Source organism: Rhyacophila brunnea, unplaced genomic scaffold (genome assembly GCF_057557595.1).
Source record: "Rhyacophila brunnea isolate RB1 unplaced genomic scaffold, BYU_Rbru_1.0 scaffold_3, whole genome shotgun sequence".
NCBI lineage: Eukaryota > Metazoa > Arthropoda > Insecta > Trichoptera > Rhyacophilidae > Rhyacophila > Rhyacophila brunnea.
In genome coordinates this window covers 9,697,958-9,719,748 of record NW_028232965.1, presented here as the reverse complement: position 1 = coordinate 9,719,748, position 21,791 = coordinate 9,697,958, and the positions used below count along the sequence as shown (strand labels likewise).

Genomic DNA, 21,791 nt, shown 5'->3' with positions numbered 1-21,791 from the left:
TAGACACAAAGACATATCTCCTGTTTGCCAGGCGAGAGCTCTGACAACCACTTGTATCGGTAGCTGGTGGTCGAAGCCCTCTTTGTTTACCTGTTTTAAAATATACATCACATTCACAATACAATATTATAAAGCACAACAATTAAATAAATATTTTATTGACTCAATACTAACACTTCCGTCTTTTTAATCAATTTTAGGGTACCTATCCGGTGTTCAAAATAATTTAATACTAATTATTATCTTTTTTCGTCAATCAACAATCTTTGTGAAAAAAATAAGACACCCGTAGGAATCGAATCTGGATCTCTCGGGTATCGAGCCCACACACATAGACCACTATGCTAAAGGATTCATACTTAATTGCGACAAAATTTAACTAACGGCTTTTAATACCCGCGAAACAAATCGCCAACAGTAAGTTATTAGTCACATTTTCCGAGGTAATTTAATGAATTTATTTGTTTTATTTGTCATTGTTGATTTCAGTTAATGTCATCCATTAATAACATTTAAAAATAGTATGTAGGTAATACCTACACCTACACCTCGGAAAATTTGACTAATAACTTACTGTTAATGTTGGCGATTTGCTTCGCGGGTATTAAAAGCAGTTAGTTAAATTTTGTCGCAATTAAGTGGCGAAGGGTGGAGGTAGGCTGTTAAGATCTGCCATAAACAGAGCACATTAAACTTTTTCAGACATACATATTTGTTTTCATTGAAATAAGACTACAATCTACAGACAGTGTTGGTTAGTTTTTAAAATTCAGCTAGACCATAAAAAACCAAGCCATAATAGATAATAGTCAAAAAATACATATCTATCTATAAAATATCTAAAATTATGTAATTAAACCATACATAACTTTGAATATTTTATAAATAGAATAATATTTTTTATTTATTATAGTTTGGTTTAGTCAGGGCTTAATGAATTAAAAAAAATAACTAACAATATTTGTAATATTATGTATTTTTAATCCAACGAAAACAAATAACTATGAATGAAAAAGTGTGCACAATTTTGTCGTAGTGCCCAAATTAGACCAAAACTATTATGGTTTCGTTTAGGCATGGCTTAATTGATTTTTAAAAACTAACTAACACCATCTGTAAATTGTAGTCTTAGTTCAATAAAAACAAATACATACGACTAAAAAAGTTTAGTGTGCACCATTTATAGCAAATCTTAACAGCCTACCTCCACCCTTCGCCACTGACTAGGTATATGATTGGTTTTTATAATATATTTCATTTGTTGTGTCAAACATTTCAAGGCAAGTACCAAGTCATGTAGGTACAAGCAAAAAAATACATTTAGATTTATACGCAGTCATTTCACTTTTTTTTTTTAATTATTAATTTATACATTGTGATAATAACAAGTTGACTCCCAAGGATATCGAATTTAAAATATTCAAAGCTGAAATTTTTAGTGTATGAATGACATTATTTCTAGAATTATATTATATATACCTAACTTGAATAATGCCTGGCACGGATGATATATGTTTCTAACATTATATATCATTGCAGAATCTTATAATCGAATATTAACTTATAATAGTTTTACCGTAATCCATAAGTCTTTTGGCGATATCAGCAGCTTCGATGTTAGCCGTTTTTTTCATATCCCTAACATCAATGATAAACTCATGAGCAACTAAGCCACTGTCTCCTTTGAAAAGTGTCTTGTAGTAATTCTCTAATCTTTTTGACATATAGTTCGCGTTCAGAATTGCAACTTGGGTAGCCTTCCTAAGACCGCGGGGCCCCATCATCTAAGAAAAACATTATGATATGTTATTAAAAAGCATTTATTATTTTGAAACATACATTCGTATAATTAAAATGGATTTGGTGCATATGTACATTATAAAAATATCACATAATATAATATATTAGTGTCTTTATGGTAAGTATCACAGGTTTATTATTAATAAAATGCCAAATGTATCCGGGTAATTCGAGTGCTTAAAGTCAGACAACGTTATCTAGAAAAAAGTGTTTTTTTTAGATAACGTTATTTTACATTTACGGCTACATGATAGTCAAACAACGTTATGTCAATCTTTTCTAATTTCTTTTTAAATCGTCAGTAAAGTTTAACGCTAACTACATAAGTTACCCTTGTTTTCATATATTTTTTTAAACTATCCCTATAAATTTTAACATCATCATAAGCAAGATAAATGTACAATACACAATAAATTATAAAATATTAACATTAGGTTTTAAATAAACATTTCCCTTGTTGAGTTACAAGAATCTTAAATAACGACTTTTGGCTCTCCTGTAATGTTGCACTTTTGTAGATAGTGTTGTTTGACACTAAGCCCTCGAATTATCGGTATAATTTTGACATACAGACATACACCAGTAAATAATTCTATAGTGACAAAAGCAAGTCGCAGTTGTATTGGTATTATTTGCTAGTGAAACAGGCATTGTAGCAAATTATACCAATACACCTGTGAATCGCCCATGGTGCCACTATAAGTAGAGTAATAGATCACTTGTGTACCTTGATATATGCCCATGAAATGGGTAAAATGGCTGACGAGCCATATGGCGCCGCGCTGACTGATCCAAAAGGCTGTGCTTCATCTCCAAGGTCTGCCAATGGATTCACAACTGGGTGGCCAGGAAGGAATGGCGCTAAGTGTGCTTTTCTGTAAGTACAATAAATCTAAATTCTACGTTTATAATCATTAAAATGCATGATCTAATTTACGATATTATTGTGTTATTTAAAAAAAGAACGTTGTAAGATTGATAATGAACCAAACGTCAGAAAATATAATGAACTATCGGTTACCATTCGTTATTAAATCAATACCTAGTTCTGATTATGACAAAATTTAATAATGAGAGATACTCATTCTAACTGCAATCAAATGATTAATCTTTCGCAAATGCATCATCGTCATAAATAAAGGATTTTACTGGAAATAATTAATTAGGACAGAATAATGATTTCCTAAATTCTAACATTCGTACATTTCCATTAGCAGCATTATACAAGCCATTTCGCGACTAAGCAATCCTTTCAACGCGGCTTTCATTATTTGGCCATTCGATATAATTAGCATGCTATTTAAATATGGTAATTAAATAGTAATTAAATGCTCCGCGGTCAACAAGAAAGAATCATAATCGTAAACAAGTAAACAAGTAATAGATTGTAATTCTTACACTCCAATCGGTCCCATTCCTGGTCCACCACCACCGTGGGGAATACAAAACGTCTTATGAAGGTTCATGTGAGAAACATCACTCCCATAATCACCAGGTCTACAGAGGCCAACCTACAATACACATTAATTATTCTTATAATAAAAACAGTATCTGCATTTAGATCTAAGACAGTTTACTTATCCAACATACGGAAATATTCAATATGAGACGCTACAAATGAAACCGTCGGATTAAAAGGATATTTTCATCGAAGTCACTTACTTACTTTGACGAAGAATACGCATAACAATGAAGCAAATTATGATACAATAACATAAAACAGAATATCAACCAAAAGTTACAAAAGTAAACCGAGAGATGAAAAGGGGGGAATACGAATAAAAATTGCAGATATTATGCAAACATTGAAAACATTATAAATAATACGAGAAAATTCTACCGAAAACTCAATAATCTAAACTTGGATGGAAATAAAAAAATAGATTTATTATTGCAACGATGGAGATTTTTACTTTACGTCAAGCTTTCTAGTTACTTACAAACAAATATTTGTATGTGGTTTAATAAAATTTATTTTATTAACGTTCTATTTTTAAACAAATTGTCAGATTGCTCAATTTTATTGTTTTATTGATCGACCACGAGAAAACTTTAATATGTGTTTATTACATACTCAACTATTCAGAAGGAGGCAAGTTGTGTTTTTTTCGCAAACCATTTTCAAATATCATGTAACCACAGATTTTGATGGAACGCTGCTTGGGCATCACTGGACTTAAATGCATAATGCAGTGCAGTTATAAACTTGACTGAAATTTTATTAGATCAACAAATACACCAATAGTAGTGAAAATACAGTGAGATCTTGTTCGCCTGGTATAACGAGGACCGATTTGTCTATCACTTAACCCACTGAAAGCACACTCGTTTTAATACAAGATCTTTCTTTTATTTTTCACTAATTATTTATATATATTTATGACTAATTAATTTGTGTCACAAACCTGTGCATTCATATTGGCGCCATCCAAGTAGACTTGTCCGCCATATTTGTGCACCAGATCACACACTTCAGCCACAGTTTCTTCAAATACTCCATTTGTGGACGGATATGTTATCATCAAGCATGACAAGTCTTTGCTATGCTCAACAACCTTCAAACAAAACAATCTTTTAATTAAAATGATTATCACACCTATTCTACTTCATTACTTGTACATATTATATTTAAAGCAATGTTGATATAAAAAATATATTTAGAACCAGACTAATCAGTAGTGGAGAATTTATTATAATATTACAATTATTGTGGTTGGGTTTATTAGGTGTACGATATAAACATATTCAAATAAGATAATGATAATTTGGACATAGTTATGCATAAAGTAGCCAGTCCACAAAAAAATTAAAAAATGAGATATGATATAGATCAGATGCGACAAGGTTTTCTCTACGTTCTGTTGAAAATAGTCAAACCGCAAAAAAACTATTCTTGAAATAAAATACTAATTACAATTTTACATACATTTTTAATATCATGTTGTTGCTAAAGTGCCATTATCTCAGCTCGACATTATTTTGGACTGGCTACATTCTGCATAACTACGTTCATTTAACGAATACCGTCAATTTGTAAAACATTAAAAATACAAATAGCTTTATTTTGAACAAATTTCAAAGCTTTAAACATTGCTTTTCAAATCATCTTTGTTATTGTTTATTTTCATTACTTATATAATTATTGAAAAGCTCAGTTTTTAGAGGTTTTATCGTTTTTGTATCCCATTTCTTTACTTACATGATAACACTACCCTGTACAAAGGACATGACGGCGAAAGACTGAGATAGTTTTTGAGTGGGTATGGAACTCTTTGCAACTGTGAATGTGGGCGAGGGTATTGTCCCGTCATATTACTTAAGTGGACAGCGATACAAAAAATAAACATAACCGTTTGTGTAGCATTATTTTTTCAAATACTTTGTACCTTTTCATGGAGATGTTTCATATCTATACTTCCTTGCGCGGTAACTCGTATAGGTTGGACTCTCATACCAGCCATTTGGGCACTGGCAGGGTTGGTGCCGTGCGCGCTCACGGGGATCAGGCAAATCTGCCTATTGGCGTCTCCTCGAGACTCGTGGTAGCTTTTGATGGCCCTCAACCCGGCGTATTCACCTTGGGCTCCACTGTATGAAACAATAAACTTATTAAAATTTGTAGTATTATTTTAATATTTACTATAATTATTATAATCATTAGAAATTGCGTACTTATCATAATATGATAAACTATATAATATAAATAATTCTATGGGCAACGCAGTCTCATTGCTGGAAATGGGATGTTGAAAAATACTACAATACTTGAGTCGCCCATTTCCAAAGTTCACCATCCACGAAAATTACCATACACGAAAAACGTGTATGGAATCTCTACATGAAAAAAATAAATTTCTTTTTTTAATCAAATTGAAATAAATATCGTTTAAATAATTAATTAATGAAAATATCATACACAGTTTTTGAAATATTTAAAGATTTGCCATGAACAAGATGATGTCAAGACACTTATATGATGGTCATTATAATTGGGTCTTGTAAAAGATATTTTTTTAACATACTTGGCTCTCTCGGAGGGATTATAAGAGAACGGATCACAATAATAACAGTGCAATAATGCAATATCGCGACTGGGTGATACATGGAAAGACAGGTACCTATCTCAACGTTGACGGGTTATTCCAGGGGGAGCAAACTTTTTGGATGGAGGGCCAAATTCAAGAATTCAAAATGAGCGGCGGGCCGCAAGTAAAATACCATTTTTAGATATACACTATTTATTATCACGAAAAATAAACATTACAAAAAAATTAATGAGAAGAATGAAACTGTACATTTTTTAACATTTTTTTAAAATTCAGGTGTTAATTTTGTAGTTGATATTCTAAAAACTGCTTGTAAATGGGCATCGGAGATATTTGATCGTAAAGAATTTTTATTGAGGTTCATGATCGAAAATGTCTGTTATATATAGGTTGATCCAAAAATAACGAACATTTTTCTTGCATAACCTTCAAGTTGGCCGAATTTGTCTGAATTAAGGGCATTGTAAAATTTGGAGAATTCTTCACGACGATGCAATTCTCTTAAATCAGTGTCACACTGCAGATCAATAATCTCAAGTTGTAGCTCTGTCGGTACACTATCAATATATATTGAAAATGGATCGCGTACTTTTGCTAAACTTGTCTCAATTTTTCGAAAGTCACAAAATCTTTGTGAAAAATCATCATTCAGAGATTTGATAATTTTACCATATTCTTCAAATTTATATTCTGATATATTCAGCAACTTCAAAGTCGGAAAGTGGTCCACATTGTAATTTGATATTTGTCGAATAACAATGTGGACTTGAGTTTTAATTGAAATCCATTCAAACTTTTTACCATATTATTATCATGAGCATATATGTTTTTTTCCTTGCAACGCGGCGTTAAAAGTATTTAAATGTGTCACGACGTTCAACGTAGAAAATAGTGGTTACATAGTGTGAGACGAGACGCAAGGAAGACGTACTGAGATAATACATTTACGAAACAATATTTAAAAAAAATATATAAAAAAGTTATTCGTAATCAGAAGTACAATTAATGATGGCGGGCCGAAAAAAATACCCGGCGGGCCACATGCGGTCCGCGGGCCACAGTTTGCCCCCACTGGGTTAGTCTATATTTTGTGGAACCTACCTGTTTGGTTGAAACGATATCCGATCATACCCAGTGATTGTGCATAAATCTTTTTCGAGCTCTTGGAAGAGAATGTGATAACCGGTACTTTGATCTAGTGGAGCAAATGGGTGAATGTCGGTGAAGTGTCTGAAGGAGCAAGGCATCATTTCGGTTGTGGAATTTAACTTCATGGTACACGATCCCTGAAATAAATAAAAAACAATACCGTGCAGAAAGTTAATTTAAAATTTAAACATAGTTTTGTTCTGTTTTTTGTAAAATATTGCGTGATGATAAACCTTAACTTTTACGTGAATGAGGAGATGCCATTTTAAATATTGTTTATAAACATGACAAACCATCAATTAACAGGAATTAGCGGCAATTTTTTTCTTATAGATTATTATACATAATTCATAGCAGACGTGATGGGCTTTAAACTATTATTTATGTATTGTGTTTCCTTTTACAACGATAATACAAACGAATCAAATGACCTAAGTCAAAGACCAATCGTCATATCTATAGAAAATGTGTTGTAGCCATGGTTTTCCACCTTATACTGTAATATATTAACTTTATTACAATAAATTATTCTGCCCTTCATAACATTATTATCTATAAACTGCCAAGAGATTTTTATCTTTTTTTTCGTGTATCCAAAGACTTGAAGACAAATTCAGAATTCTTATCTAATATAAATACCACGGATTTATATAATACTTTTTAATGTTTACCAAATTAATAAGTAAAATAGAAAAGTTTATTTGCGATGATGGCTTAATTACGTATACATCATGTCACATTTAAAATATGTTAACATTATAATTACTGATATAAGGTTAGTTTTTTGAAATTTGTTTGTATTTTTTTGATAATATGGTTACTTCTTGTTTCAAATCAAATATAATAACAATGTCAAACAGTTATACCATAAGCCATAGTATGTATCGCTGATGCTCATTGAGGGCTAAAAGTTGTATCCATAGAAAAGTAGATGGGATTTGAGTTTTGATGTATTTTAATATTATGTCTCACCAAAGGTATCATAGAGTGCACAAGTGAGACATCTTTGTTTTCGAGTTGTTTCATGTAGCGGACTATTCTTGTCTCTGAGTGGTGTAGGTTAAAAACTGGATGTGTCAAGTAGTGAGACGTTCTTTTGAAATCAGTGTTTTGGATGTTGCTGCAAGTAACATCTCCAGCCGCAATCACCTATTGGTTAAAACATTTAAAAAAATAAGTTATACCACAGTGTTTCACTCATTAAAATCAAATTTTTGTGCAAAATAGTTTTAATTTATCTATTTTCTTTTTCTTTCTTTTGACCATGTCCGATCCTAATATGATCATATGGACTTCCACAGAGTGGAGGTTTTTATTAACAGATTTTATCTTTACGAGAAATGGATGTCAGCCACTTGCTCAACCTATTAGGACCATACTCTGAATCATGCACAAATTGAAAAACAATATGTGAACTTGCCAGACCCAGGATTCGAACCTGGGACCCTCGACACTATAGACCGGCGCTTAATCCACGCGGTCATCGACTGATAAAGGAATATCATGTCATCACTCTAATGCTTTTACTTGCTAGGGCCTAGGGCCTAGGCCCTAACCGATAACTTGATCTATACATTTTTTTGAAAAAGTACTTAACTTAGACTGACTTGTTGTTACCATTATGTGATTGAAGTTTTTTAACCCACTTGATAAATTAATTCTTATACTCCAACTATAACATAATAACAAATTATTAATATATTTACCTCCGTGATTGTTTTGGCATTGAAAATCCACAGTAGGTCATTGACATCGTCAAAAGTGACAGTCTCATCGAGAGCCACTCCAACAGACCCATCCTCGAAATATCTCAGATTGATGGACTTCTCGATTGCTCTCTGTTTTATTTCAGACAACGTGTCTCCTGCGGGGATTATGTGGAGGGTATCGAAGAAGATTTTGTTCGTCACTTTATGACCTTTCTGACGAAGACCTGTGGAACGAACAATCATTGATACAATATGTACTATTAATTTTACACATAATTATGTTTATCAGTGCTTTTATTAAAATTGTATAGTATAATCAGCGTCGTAATGTAACCTGGGCTAGTACATATTTGGGAGCCTAGAAAAAACTAATGAACACGTCAGTTTACAAAATATTCAATATTTTTAATAATCTTCTTGCTGTATGATATTGTACGTTTTTCTACCGTGAATGTTTTGTCTGATAATAAAAATAAATGAATTTTTTGAGTCATAGCATCTTAACCATCCTATGATATACAAATTTCTGCATTGTAACCATCCAATAATTGTATATTTTAATGAAAGTAGCTAGCTATTTTTGTCGGGCTTTTCAACCCTGAAAATTCATTCGCCAATAGGCAGCTGCTTCGTCTGCCTGGAGGTTTTTACATAAATATTATTCTTCTAAGCCTAAGCCAAAGGTGCCCTGGGCTAAAGGCCCTTTAGCCATATGGTAAACCCGGCCCTGGGTAAAATGTTCGTCTAAAGAAGAAAATGATGAAGGACGCCCTCGTATTTACCATCTAAAAAGCTTTAATTTGAGCTAAAAAGATTATACCCATGTTGTAGTATCATCATAATCAGACGACATGTGTGTACTGCTATTTTATGATTATGTAATTGACAGTATTAATTATCCTCTTTTTTTATTACCATTCAAGTAAATATACAAAATTATAGCCTTTTAATACAAACAGCACATACATTTATACATTGTTTTCTTTTGTTTTTCTTCTGAAAAATGATTATTTTCGTGGTTTATTATTATCAGTAAAAATAAAAATATCTTGCGTAAATTACCTTCATTCAAGACCAATGTTGAATTATGAATCTTTTGAGCAATATCTTTGAGCCCTTGAGGTCCATGATAAACAGCAAACATGGCCGACATGTTTGCTAAGAGAGCCTGCGCCGTGCAAATGTTGGACGTCGCTTTGTCTCTTCTAATATGCTGCTCGCGAGTTTGAAGTGCTAATCTAAAAACAATATTATTATTTTTTTATTATGTATCCTTAAAATATATAATAGCATTAACTCTATATTAGGTAATTAGGTTCAAATCTAAAATATTTTTTCAAATCCATTAATTTTATGATACAATATAAAACACAATAATAAATATTATTAAGTTCCACTTATTTATTAATAGTCAGGACCGGCTTATTCCGCTCCAAAGGAATATTGTCAACTTGTAAAGACTATACAACAATACAGATAAACTAATTTTATTTTAACGAATAATTCACAAAATTTAAGAATGTAACATTCTCTATTGAACATACATAATTTGAAAACGCCCGTAAGAAATACATAGCTATTAGATTTTTTTTATGAGAGTAGTCTTGCAATGTGTTTCATTTCATTTTCAGTTTCATTTTTTTATCAATGTTATTAAATATTTTTCCATTTTATTTTGAATTTTAGCCAAGACGTGACAAACCTATATGCATCATGACCTCCAGCATCTCTGGTGACGCCAATCATCCTTCCAGGCATGAGCCTCACAAGTGATTGATTACACGCAAAGAAACCAGCATGTGGTCCTCCATATCCCAAAGGAACCCCCAGTCTCTGTGATGTTCCAATGGCGATATCCGCCCCGAATTCTGCTGGAGGTCTCAGCAGAGTCAGTGCTAGTAGATCAGTTGCACAACAAACAAGTGTCTGAAAAATGAAAAGTGATCATAAGAATAATTTATTGGTTGACATGAAATGTATTTGGTAGAATTATTATTAATTTAGTATCTGTAAACAAGAAATTATAAAATATTTTATTATAATTGTTTTTTTTATATATACCCCATTAGCATGGGCTTCATCAGCCAAAGCAGCATAGTCTTTGACGTCTCCTCTTGTATCAGGATACTGGATAAGTATTCCAGCAATATCTCGCTGGGTCAAGTCTGCTGACATCACATCGGCCACGATTACCTGAAGCCCTAAAGAATCTGCTCTTGTTGTCACAACGGACACTGTCTGGGGATGGAGGGAGTCGGACAGTAAAAGCTTTGTACGCTTGTTGTGTCTGAAATGATTGTAAAAACCGTATATTTTATTTTTTTTGTAAATAAGAGGTAGACGCTGAGCCATACTTAGGCGATAAGTACCTATCTAACTTTAAGAGGCCAATTTTGACGACATAAGTTAAGTGAGAAAACCGTGTATTATTCTTATTAGAACACCTAAACGAAAGAAAGATATTATAACATGTAATGTATTTCTTAATATTAATCCTGTTACAACGGCTGCTTCACGTCGACATCTCTGCATTACACTTTAAGATATATACTGGTCATAACTACATAAATAATATTTTATGTTTACATTTTTTTCATTATTGTTTTTAAGTCTGAATATATAAATCTCAATACACTACATTCCAATACAACACGATTTTCCTCCCATTTTGGACTAAGATACATCAGGAATTATCCCATTATTTTAAAAAAGAAGATAATTAAACATTTACATAAATACTTAGGTATCTACTGAATCATATACACGTTTTGACTGAATAATGTGTTGTAAGTAGTACATGGATTGAATCTTAAGAAATAATACATGGAACTTGCCTATAGCACAGAGATAGTGCTTCAGCTGCTGCAGTTCCCTCGTCCAGAAGAGAGGCATTTGCTACTTCAAGTCCAGTTAAATCACTGACCATTGTCTGGTAATTTAGGAGGCCTTCAAGACGTCCTTGTGCCACCTCGGGCTGGTATGGAGTATATTGAGTAGTCCTGAGTAAAACGTAAAAAAAACATGCAAAACGGTCATATTATATTAAGTATTTTTTAAGCTATGACGTATAATATTCAAGGGGGAGAAGAAGGTAAAATATTTACATTTTATTCCATAAGTTAGGCGTTAAAATTCTCAGATCTCGTATTATTTCCATTAACTCAATGACCAGTAATTGTTTTTCGACTATTTTATTCGGGATTCTGTTGAACGACAGAAGACTCTCGTGCTTTGTTTAATCAATCTTAAATTTGATTCTTCTTGAGCAGTTTCCAGATATACATATAAAATAAATATTCCAGCGATCTACTTGCCGAGATAATTAATGGAAAATATTTCACTAATTTGGTACTAAACTGAGAAGTGCGGTGGGTGTCTTCTTTTCATTAGCCTCTCGCGATCTTCTCACCTCACCGTACTATGTGAGCTTTCTGCGTTGAAATAGAAAATTGTGATTATGGTTTCATACCAATTATTATGATAATATTTGGTGATCCATTGCGTAAGACACTGGGCTATACGACACTACGAATAATGATTGACCTATGAATAAGGTAGTATTTTTTTGAAATACGCCTAAATTCTATTGGCAGCATTTCCCAGTGGTTAAGCTACAACATACGGCGGTAGCCATAAATTGACAAACGATAAATGAAGTAGGGAGTAAGATCATGTTAACGCGCGTGTTTGAACATTTTTGAATAATATACAATAAATGCTTAATTCTTGTCAAATTTGGGATCACAGAGATTAAAAAATATATTTTTTTACCGTAAATATTTCACTATATAATGTTAGCATAAATTTTACTAATGGTTTTGTGAATGCGTTTAAAAATTAATAAATCTAATAAATTTTAACACTACTGCACATGGATGTACCGAAATATGACTATATTCTGAAACATTAGAGCGTGAGGTTTAAAAGAATACTATTTTATGTACTAAAAATACTTTATGCAGACATAAAATGTTTAAAATAAATATAAAGGATAATAAGGCTTCAAAATTATATAAATAGATTATTTACAATGTTTAAGGAATGTCCAGGCTCTGAAAATACCATAAAATCTCCATTTTGACCCATGATGGGCATGTGGGCCCTTTAACAGAATGACCAATGAATTGCATAAGTATAATATTTTGTTATTATTTTCAGAAATAAGGTAATTATGTAAAAAAAAATATATTATTCACCATCCTGGATTCTCAAAAATGTTTCTCATGATTGTATGTGGTACACAGCAATTGTGGTAACCCATTCCAATGTATGATCGCCATATTTTGTTTTTCTCAGCTATTCCTCGAATCCGCTTGATAAGGTCATATTCGCCTGAAAATGGCAAAATTCAAAAATCATTATCCAAAATCAATGAACTAGGTAATATGTAATATATGAAAAACCGATAATAGCTTTTAGCATAAATAGGAACAATAGTAAGACATATTATAGAAACATGATTTATCTGTATTAATAATAAAATTAAATATACGATCTGTGATTTCGAAATAATTCCTTTTATTCCATGATTCCTAGGGACCAATAGTTTTCTTTTTAAAATTATGTCTGTTTGTTTGTTCCGTTATAATTCAAAAACTTCTGGAGCAATAATGATGAAATTGATACAGATTATATTCTACATTTTTGTTAAAAGTTGAGTTTAACCAAGGATATGTCAAATCGTTTAGAAGCTTGTAGATTAAAATATATTAAGGAATTTGCAACAACTAATTACGAGTTGGTAAAATATTCAAATATCAGTGGGAGAGTAGCGTGGAGAGGTCCAGTAAGAGGGGCTCAAGCTTACATCCAAACGTTGTCGATAGCGAGGACAAAGTTGATCTCTCAGTTGACTGTAATACTGATGCACGTGTCTAAATGAAGTACATATCTTGATATTCATTTAAATTAAATGACTGTAGAAGGGCACATTCTTAGATCTAACTATTATCTATTCGTAACTAATTGATTTTAAAATTAACAATAGGTCCATAAATTACATTTCAATCTTATCATTGAATTTTTCCATCTGAACATATTGTGTCTACTCACTTTTTCCTTATTTATCGCGAATAAAATCACGGGCTATCACTAGCGTATACCAAATAAGCTCATACAATATATCGGTAAGTGTATCCCATATAACAGATTAATAAATAGAATTCAGATGGGCTATAGCCCAAAGAGCCAATCTCTTTGCGATAGCCCAATACACTACAGAGTTTGACACATGGTTTTGAATGTGTGAGTGTCCTACGAAATTGAACCACACATTATAGACGTGAAATAGTATGTGTTGCAACCTTCAAATATACCATTATTGAATAGGCATCAGTGCATAAACCGAGAGTCAGAACGAAGGAATGACTTATTCTTGACACCAGATTAGGTTTATCCCATATTCTTCCACACTCGGGATCGGTTACCTGTTACTCCACACCCGTTAGGAATTTCAGCGCATCTATTCTATACACAAGACTGCTATCGGCAGCTATCGAGTGTAGTTTTTAATTTTTTGTATAGTATTAGCACTTATTGTAACAATTACGATAAGTTAACCATCTAAACAGTGAAAACTGTCTATCTCGCTCTAAAATTTTACATAGCCAAGAGAGGTGCTGTTAAAACATAACACTTGTTGTAATTGTTACAAGTGCTAATACTTAGATACAAAAAACCCTCGATTGCTGCCGATAGCAGTCTGGTGTATAGAATAGATGCGCTGTTCTCATTAATTCTATGTTCCTTGGTGTATTCACATTATTATTATTGAATTTTATTTGAAGGTGAATTTTTATATTCAGGTTATAATCTATAATGTCGTTTATTCATAATTTTATTATCAATATCACGTGCACACATTACTATAATATAATTATTAACTAATATTATTATTTAATACTAATAATATTATATTATTATTATTTAACGACATAAATAGTTTATTTGCTGGGGGTATTACATTGATATTCGCTTGACCTTTGCGACAATAATAATAATTGATAACTGATTTAATTGCCATATTTTTGACAGCATATTATGTCATGGAAAGCGATAAAGCATCTTGTTTCTTACACAATACTGTATTTATAAAAAAAACTACAATGTATTTTTTGGACATTTAAAGAATTTTACAGAAATTCAATAAAATATATGTTTCTCGGTGAAGCAATTTTCAAATTTGTTCCAGTCTTGAAACATAAATTAATAGAATATTAAATTTTAGTTTTTTAATTCTGATTCTGTTTCTGATATTATAATTTAATTTTTTATAAGAGTTTATATTATAAAAATTCTAGTAATAGCGCATGTACACGTGCATTGATTTGCTTTCACCAATGGTGTGTATTTTAAACTATCGTGATAATAACTGTTTACACGTAAAAGTGCTGACTGCCTCGCAAATTTTATCCTTCAAAAGTAAGCGAGGCGCGATGTAGTCATTTTATGGTACTGTTTGACAGGTCGTGATAATCGGTTAACCTCAGAATGAGTCTGCGCGGTGTAGTTATATTTTTTACTGGCTAGTTCGCCACTATAGTTATACTGAAATCCCAACTGAAAATTCAGAAGCTTCCGAACATTCATGATTCATTTTGCAACTTGCATGATAATACATGTTTACATGTGCATTTTCTTGTTATGGCCACGATAATACGTACTGTCAGTAGTAAATCCATGCACGTGTAAACGGGGTATAACACTACAATCCTCATTAATATCATAATTTATTCTCCCTAGCGAACTCTGATTGTTATTTGACTATTCTTACCGGTTGGTTCTTCAATTTCCATTATCTTGTCATATCGGATGTTTGCTGGAACTGCACTATTTGTTAAATCATCAAGGCTCTAGAAAATAAATATAATTATTATTGAAACCTAAAATTAACTGAAAACTGACATAATATTAAAACAAAAACAAGAAAAGCGATGTAGTATGTAGGTATACACTAACTGCGGAATGTTTTTTTTTAGTATGAAGTAAATATTATTATTTTATTGATGATATAGAGACAGTGATGATGAAATCAATTTTGATATTTCTGGTTTAAAATATAATACACTTTGAAAATACTTTATTTTATTTACATATATTGTATCGTAGGACCGAGTGGTATTCAAATTGTGTTCCACGCCGCTAGCAACTTCCAGGGGCGCCACCCCACTATTCGAAAATGAATCCAGACAATCTTATTTCAAAGCGTTAATGCATAATCGCAATAATAGATTCATACGATTAGGTTGGGTGTTTTCATTAGATGATAATAACGTTTAAACTACTTTTTCCTTATCAAGACATTGTGCACGGAGTTTATGATGGATATTGCTTCACTTCGGAACAGACAAACCCGTGGCGGACATGCTCAGCGTAGGTCAAAATGGAGCTTTTATTGCATTTTTCAAAGCATGATCCTGAACATTCCTTAAACGTTGTCGATAATCTATTTATATAATTTTGAAGCCTTATTATCTTTTATATTTATTTTAAACATTTTATGACTGCATAAAGTATTTTTATTACATAAAATAGTATTCTTTTAAACCTCTCGCTCTAATGTTTTAGAATATAGTCATATTTCAGTACATGCATGTGTAGTGGTATTAAAATTTTTTAGATTTATTATTTTTTAAAAGCATTTATAAAACCATTAGTATAGTTTATGTCGACATTGTTATAGTGAAATATTTACGATAAAAAATTATATTGATAATCTCTGTGATCCCAAATTTGACAAGAATTAGGCATTTTATTATTCAAAAAATGGGCAAGATTTACATATTTGAAGATAATTCTAAAGATACTAATTAAAAGCTATATTTTTGATCATTCAAGTGTGATAAACATCCTACGAATAATGATTACTTTATAATAATTATTGACCTAAGAATAAGGTAGTGTTTTTTTGAAATACGCCATTTCTTTTGGCATTCCCCAGTGGTTAAGTTACAACATACGGCCGTAGCCATAAATTGACAAACTATAATTGAAGTAGGAAGTAAAATGATGTTAACGCGCGTGTTTGAGCATGTACCGTTTAAAAAAAAAATCGGTTAGGTACCTGTTCAAACACGCGCGTTAACATCATTTTACTCCCTACTTCAATTATAGTTTGTCAATTTATAAAGTTTAGTCACTTAAATTGTCACTTTTTAATGTTTTTATTATATATCGATAGTATTTACATTATTTAAAAGGATTTTCTCGAAATTAAGTAAAAAAGGAGTATTAGGCCTGATTTTAAACATGGTAAGTTATAATACCTGCACTAAATGCATAAAAATTAATTATTCATTTCTAGATGTCACTCCATTAAATAAAAACGGACAAGATCTAATCCCAGTGCGAGTTTTTTCATACTATATTATTTAAACTTCACGTGCCATCTTATGGCACTCATATTTTGTATGAAAATTACTGACGACGATACATCGGGTCTTGTAACCGTTTGAGAAAAATATGGTTGAAATTATTCTATTAAAATTATAAATATTTTTATAAATGATTCTAATTGCTTATTAATTTACTTTTAATATATCTAAATCTCGTTGTTTCAGCAACAAATACTATAAATTTAAGGTAGGTATTCAATACTATTAATATATTTATGATAGACGTTTATAACATATTATTATAAAGGAAAAATTGTTTTTTGAATTACTCTCAGTCATCACAAATATATGTACATATCTAGTTCTGGTTTCGCTTTAGTAGGTATTGCTATGTTTTATCCATCAGGCTTGCTTTCCGTAATTCTACTCTGGTGTACATACTAATAAATATTGCATTTATTTCGATTCAAACTAAATTAATAAGCAGCATTTACAATAACTGGGTTGATTAAGGGTAGTTTCATTGAGTAACATTATATTCAAAACTTGAAAATATAGTGCAATAGAATACAGTTAGTAATATATATAGGTATACCACTAACCTTAAATCCAAGTAAATCCAACATAGTGACGATATCACTTTCTCGAGGGCCTATATGCCTACTTGGAAAATCAGCTCTATTAGGAAAAAGCTTTTCCACTGTGTTGGAAAGACTGTATATACTTCTCGACGCATTTTTTAAAGATACACTCGTTAAGTTTTGGTTAGTTAAAACTCCACACTTAATAGTATACTGATCACTGACTCTCAGAGCTTTTGACACTCTTCTTCCTACAAACCTATACATTTTGCAAATATATTTATAACAAATTTAGCTAATTTCAATAATTATTTCTCGACGTATCAATTTCAAATTAAATTGTATTTATTTTTTCACTTTACAATGGTATAGTGACCATGATAGTCTGATATCTTACTGTCGACTCCCCGGGGTCAAAAGATGATGTACAGCTAGACCTCAGAAATATGTACGAAAGTAAATAACTGCGTCATATTATCGTATCAAGTATTGATAAGAGTTGTTTGAATGAACTGTTCACAGACAATTAAATTTTTGATAAAATAATTTGTCATAAAATAAAATTGCCTGAAAGTAAAATGGGTAAGAGAATAGAGTCGTAATTTTCAAAATGATAAATAAATATTTATATCTGGGTAATAGGCACTGAATTTCCATTTCGATTCCAAGTCCAGTTGTTTTAATATATTGCTCTGCAATCGGATGCTTGATCAAAAATATAGAGATTATGCAAGATAACTTTGAACGAAGGGTGCCTTATTGTTTTGTCAGATCCACCGAAGGCGTGTTTAAGTTGTTATCTGGGCACCCCATAGATTAATGAAAGTAACGATCAAATAGGTAAACCATCAACACGAGTTATTGCATCAACTATAAAGCCTGCTTTATAAGAGGTAGGTACATAGATTTTTGTATTAAACTTTCATGTATACTTGATGTTTTAAATCTTAGTCTACGTTTCCTTCTTTCGTGTATTTCATTCATATGTGCGAAACTTAGCCGTCAGTCGTTCAGTTGTTTTGTCATCCAGTCAGCGTCGCGTTGTCCCGTGTCCAGTTCTGAAGAAAAAGAAGTGTAATATTTCTTATAGAAACCAAAAGTTCTGTATGCATGTCGAATCTGATGCCTAACGGACAAACAGGAAAGGGATACAAGTATTTGAAAAATACTTAAGAAGGTGACACATTCGTAAGAATGCTGAACTCTTCGAGCCAATATAATATTATGTAGTAATAATAAGGCCAATATCGCTTATAACCAAAATTAAAGTATAAAATTTTCCTTAGTACTTCCTTCCAATACTTCTAATCGACTTTGACGTTCATTTTTTTTTTGATTTCCCTACGATTTATTTTTAATTTATATTTTATATGAACTGTATAATAATATTATAAAAATAAAAGATAATAAACTACTAAACAACTATTGACTTGAGATTTACCGCCTCTTGCCCGGTTGCGCCTTAATGCTTTTCATAGTCTTGCGATAAGACACATATAAATATGCTATGATAGTAGACTCACATAAGGTCTATAAACGAACCGTAGTAGCCCCAGTATAAAATGAACGGAAGACGTCAAGAGAGATGCGTAGAGGCTGAGTGTGATCGACTGGAGACAGAGGAAGAGATTTCTGTCTGATGGTTGTGCAATCGCCATGGACCAGAATGATCTGTAGCGTCAGTTTGATATTACAACAGATATTTTTCCTGAATGAAATAAGGATTCTGGATATAAATTATAAACACATGGTCATTCTGCTAATAATTATTCTGTATTGTAAATATATATCAATTGTCATAGAATACAATATATCTTTTATTAACATGTTAATTTGTTTATTTTTACTACTATGGCCTATTTTGTACATCCAACATTTAATGAGAGCATTGAAGTAAGTTTCTTGAGATATAACTTCCATTTTCCTATTTCACCTTTATACTTAAATTATTACAAGGACATAAAGTGGCTTCAAAGAATAAATATTTTCATTAAAGTAGTACTTACTTGAATTGAATAATGCGTGTTTGTAATGATTGCTTATTGACCAGTTTTAATCAATTTACGTTATTAAAATCAACTAAATTAACACACAGCAATCGAAATGCGAATTCAAAACAGGATACAGTTTTAGTATCATACATATGAAGTGAAACATTTACCCGTATACCGTATAATATACTCATGAAAGCGAATACTGATGGTCTGTGCCATAAAAACTGTCATAACCGTCAATTGCGCTATTCCGGTCATTAAATTATTAACAATTTATATATATATGATTTTCGTTCATCGATATAAATAACTATTATTGTAGACGCGATCCAATAAATTATCAATTTTGAAATAGGTTCGATTATGTTATTTATCAACAGATGACACTTTAATATTTTTATTATATTTATTTTAAAATTTAATGTGGCAGTATACACTCCAATTCCAATATATAGATTGCATTAGAACACTTCAAAAATATATAATATCTATTCATTTTATTTTGGGTGTACTAATAAAGCACCCATTCTTGAATGAAAATCAAAACAAATAGATTCACTCATATACCGCTATTCGCCACACACGATCATAATTGTTTTCATGAATGATATTATTACCTTGCAATACTTGACGTTTTTGTTTGTCAAATAGTATAATTAGGACTGGAAAGTGGTTGTTATGTTTATAGGACAAAGTGCGTTAATATATCAAATGATTTTAAAATAATAAGTCTCTAATTTTTAAATGTTGAATATTTACTCAGATAAAAGCCACTATTATGTTATTTCTCTTTAGATCGATTAATCATTGATAAATACTAGTTTGAAGGCATCGTTTAAGTTTAAGTAAATAGCAATAATAATTATAATTAACAAATATATAGATGTATTAAAATTCAACTTTATTAGGTATAACATTAGATTTGAAAGTGACGGCTTAAGAAAGGATCGTTTGAGAAATATATTTACGCAAGATACACATTTTTGAACATCACAATTACCTACATGGCATATAATTTCACTTTTTGAGTAACCTATCAAATAGTTGAGTTATACAATTATTATACTATTGGAATTGTTTCAGTTAATATTACATTGGTATGCTGTATGTAATACGTATCTATATTATCATGTTTGTATTAAGACAATACATTGTTACCATTTTAATGCATTTATAAATTTTAAATATTTTTAGTATGTGTGAGAGTTTATGTCGATTTATTGCTAAAACGTGTTGCTATATACAAAAGGTTCAAGCCTTACTAATTAGTTAAAATATTATAATATATTTCTTTACATTGTTTTATCATACATTGGCTTTGTTAAGCTTTTAACGAACATTAGTAGGTATTTTTTTTATTGACATTAGCAAACCTGCGTTCAATATCCTCCACTAAATTCAATCATAATTCTGTAAAACTTGCTGAAAAATACATATTATTTTTTCAGCGGATGTAATGATGCACATTATTTAAACTTCATATGAAGAGATTATCGTGTATTATTTTGACCACAACCAAATCATTTAAAACGGATTTACAAAAATAATCAATGACATTTTTCATGTAGTTATTTTACGATCCGTTCTTATGCAATGAGTTTATTATTATTACCAACCATGTCAATTATTATCCATCGATCGAAATACATTTCTTCAATAATTCTTAAGCATTTGTATCACATTTTAAATTGTTGTAAATATTACGAAAACTGTACAAATTTTATCATAACATTATAGGTATAATCTTTAAGCTTAGATATCCAAAGTAGATACAATATTACTATTTAGGCATATTTATTTATATAACTAATACCTACTGTTCATACATAATGCAGTATAAGTTTTAATTCAAGTATAATACGTGGAAAATGTCGAGTAATATGCATATAAATGAATGAAAAGTGTATTATTTACGCATGAAACTCCATCAATCTGTATGTATAAAAAAGATTACTGAAACACAAAGAGAACATACTCGGTAAGTCATCTATGTAGGTACTTAGTTATGTTTGTGAAAATTTAAAAAAAATATGAAAGCCAAATTTGAAAATTGTTGTAATCTTATGAAATTATTATACACATTCATTGTATGAACATTCGGCATAAATTTGAAAGAAAATGGTTTTATTTATTTTACAAATAGTTGTTTATTTATATTAATTAGGCTAACACAAGGTAT

General features: G+C 31.0%; 1 protein-coding gene across 2 annotated transcripts in view; it reads right to left on the bottom strand.

The window, feature by feature from the left end:
- LOC147067854 (glycine dehydrogenase (decarboxylating), mitochondrial) overlaps positions 1–18,025 on the bottom strand; it is a 95,144-nt gene extending 77,119 nt beyond the window's left edge. For both annotated transcript variants that reach the window (XM_085952563.1, XM_085952562.1), the window contains exons 1-15: positions 17,640–18,025; positions 15,477–15,555; positions 12,901–13,036; positions 11,539–11,703; positions 10,766–10,991; positions 10,407–10,630; positions 9,767–9,942; positions 8,702–8,928; positions 7,968–8,144; positions 6,948–7,132; positions 5,187–5,388; positions 4,206–4,355; positions 3,199–3,311; positions 2,528–2,675; positions 1,577–1,784 (exon numbers count right to left, since the gene is read on the bottom strand). In XM_085952563.1, the coding sequence (XP_085808689.1) occupies positions 1,577–1,784; positions 2,528–2,675; positions 3,199–3,311; positions 4,206–4,355; positions 5,187–5,388; positions 6,948–7,132; positions 7,968–8,144; positions 8,702–8,928; positions 9,767–9,942; positions 10,407–10,630; positions 10,766–10,991; positions 11,539–11,703; positions 12,901–13,036; positions 15,477–15,555; positions 17,640–17,885 (2,662 nt within the window). In that variant the 5' untranslated portion in view covers positions 17,886–18,025. The remainder of the gene's footprint in view (positions 1–1,576; positions 1,785–2,527; positions 2,676–3,198; positions 3,312–4,205; positions 4,356–5,186; positions 5,389–6,947; positions 7,133–7,967; positions 8,145–8,701; positions 8,929–9,766; positions 9,943–10,406; positions 10,631–10,765; positions 10,992–11,538; positions 11,704–12,900; positions 13,037–15,476; positions 15,556–17,639) is intronic.
- Positions 18,026–21,791: the final 3,766 nt, after the last annotated feature.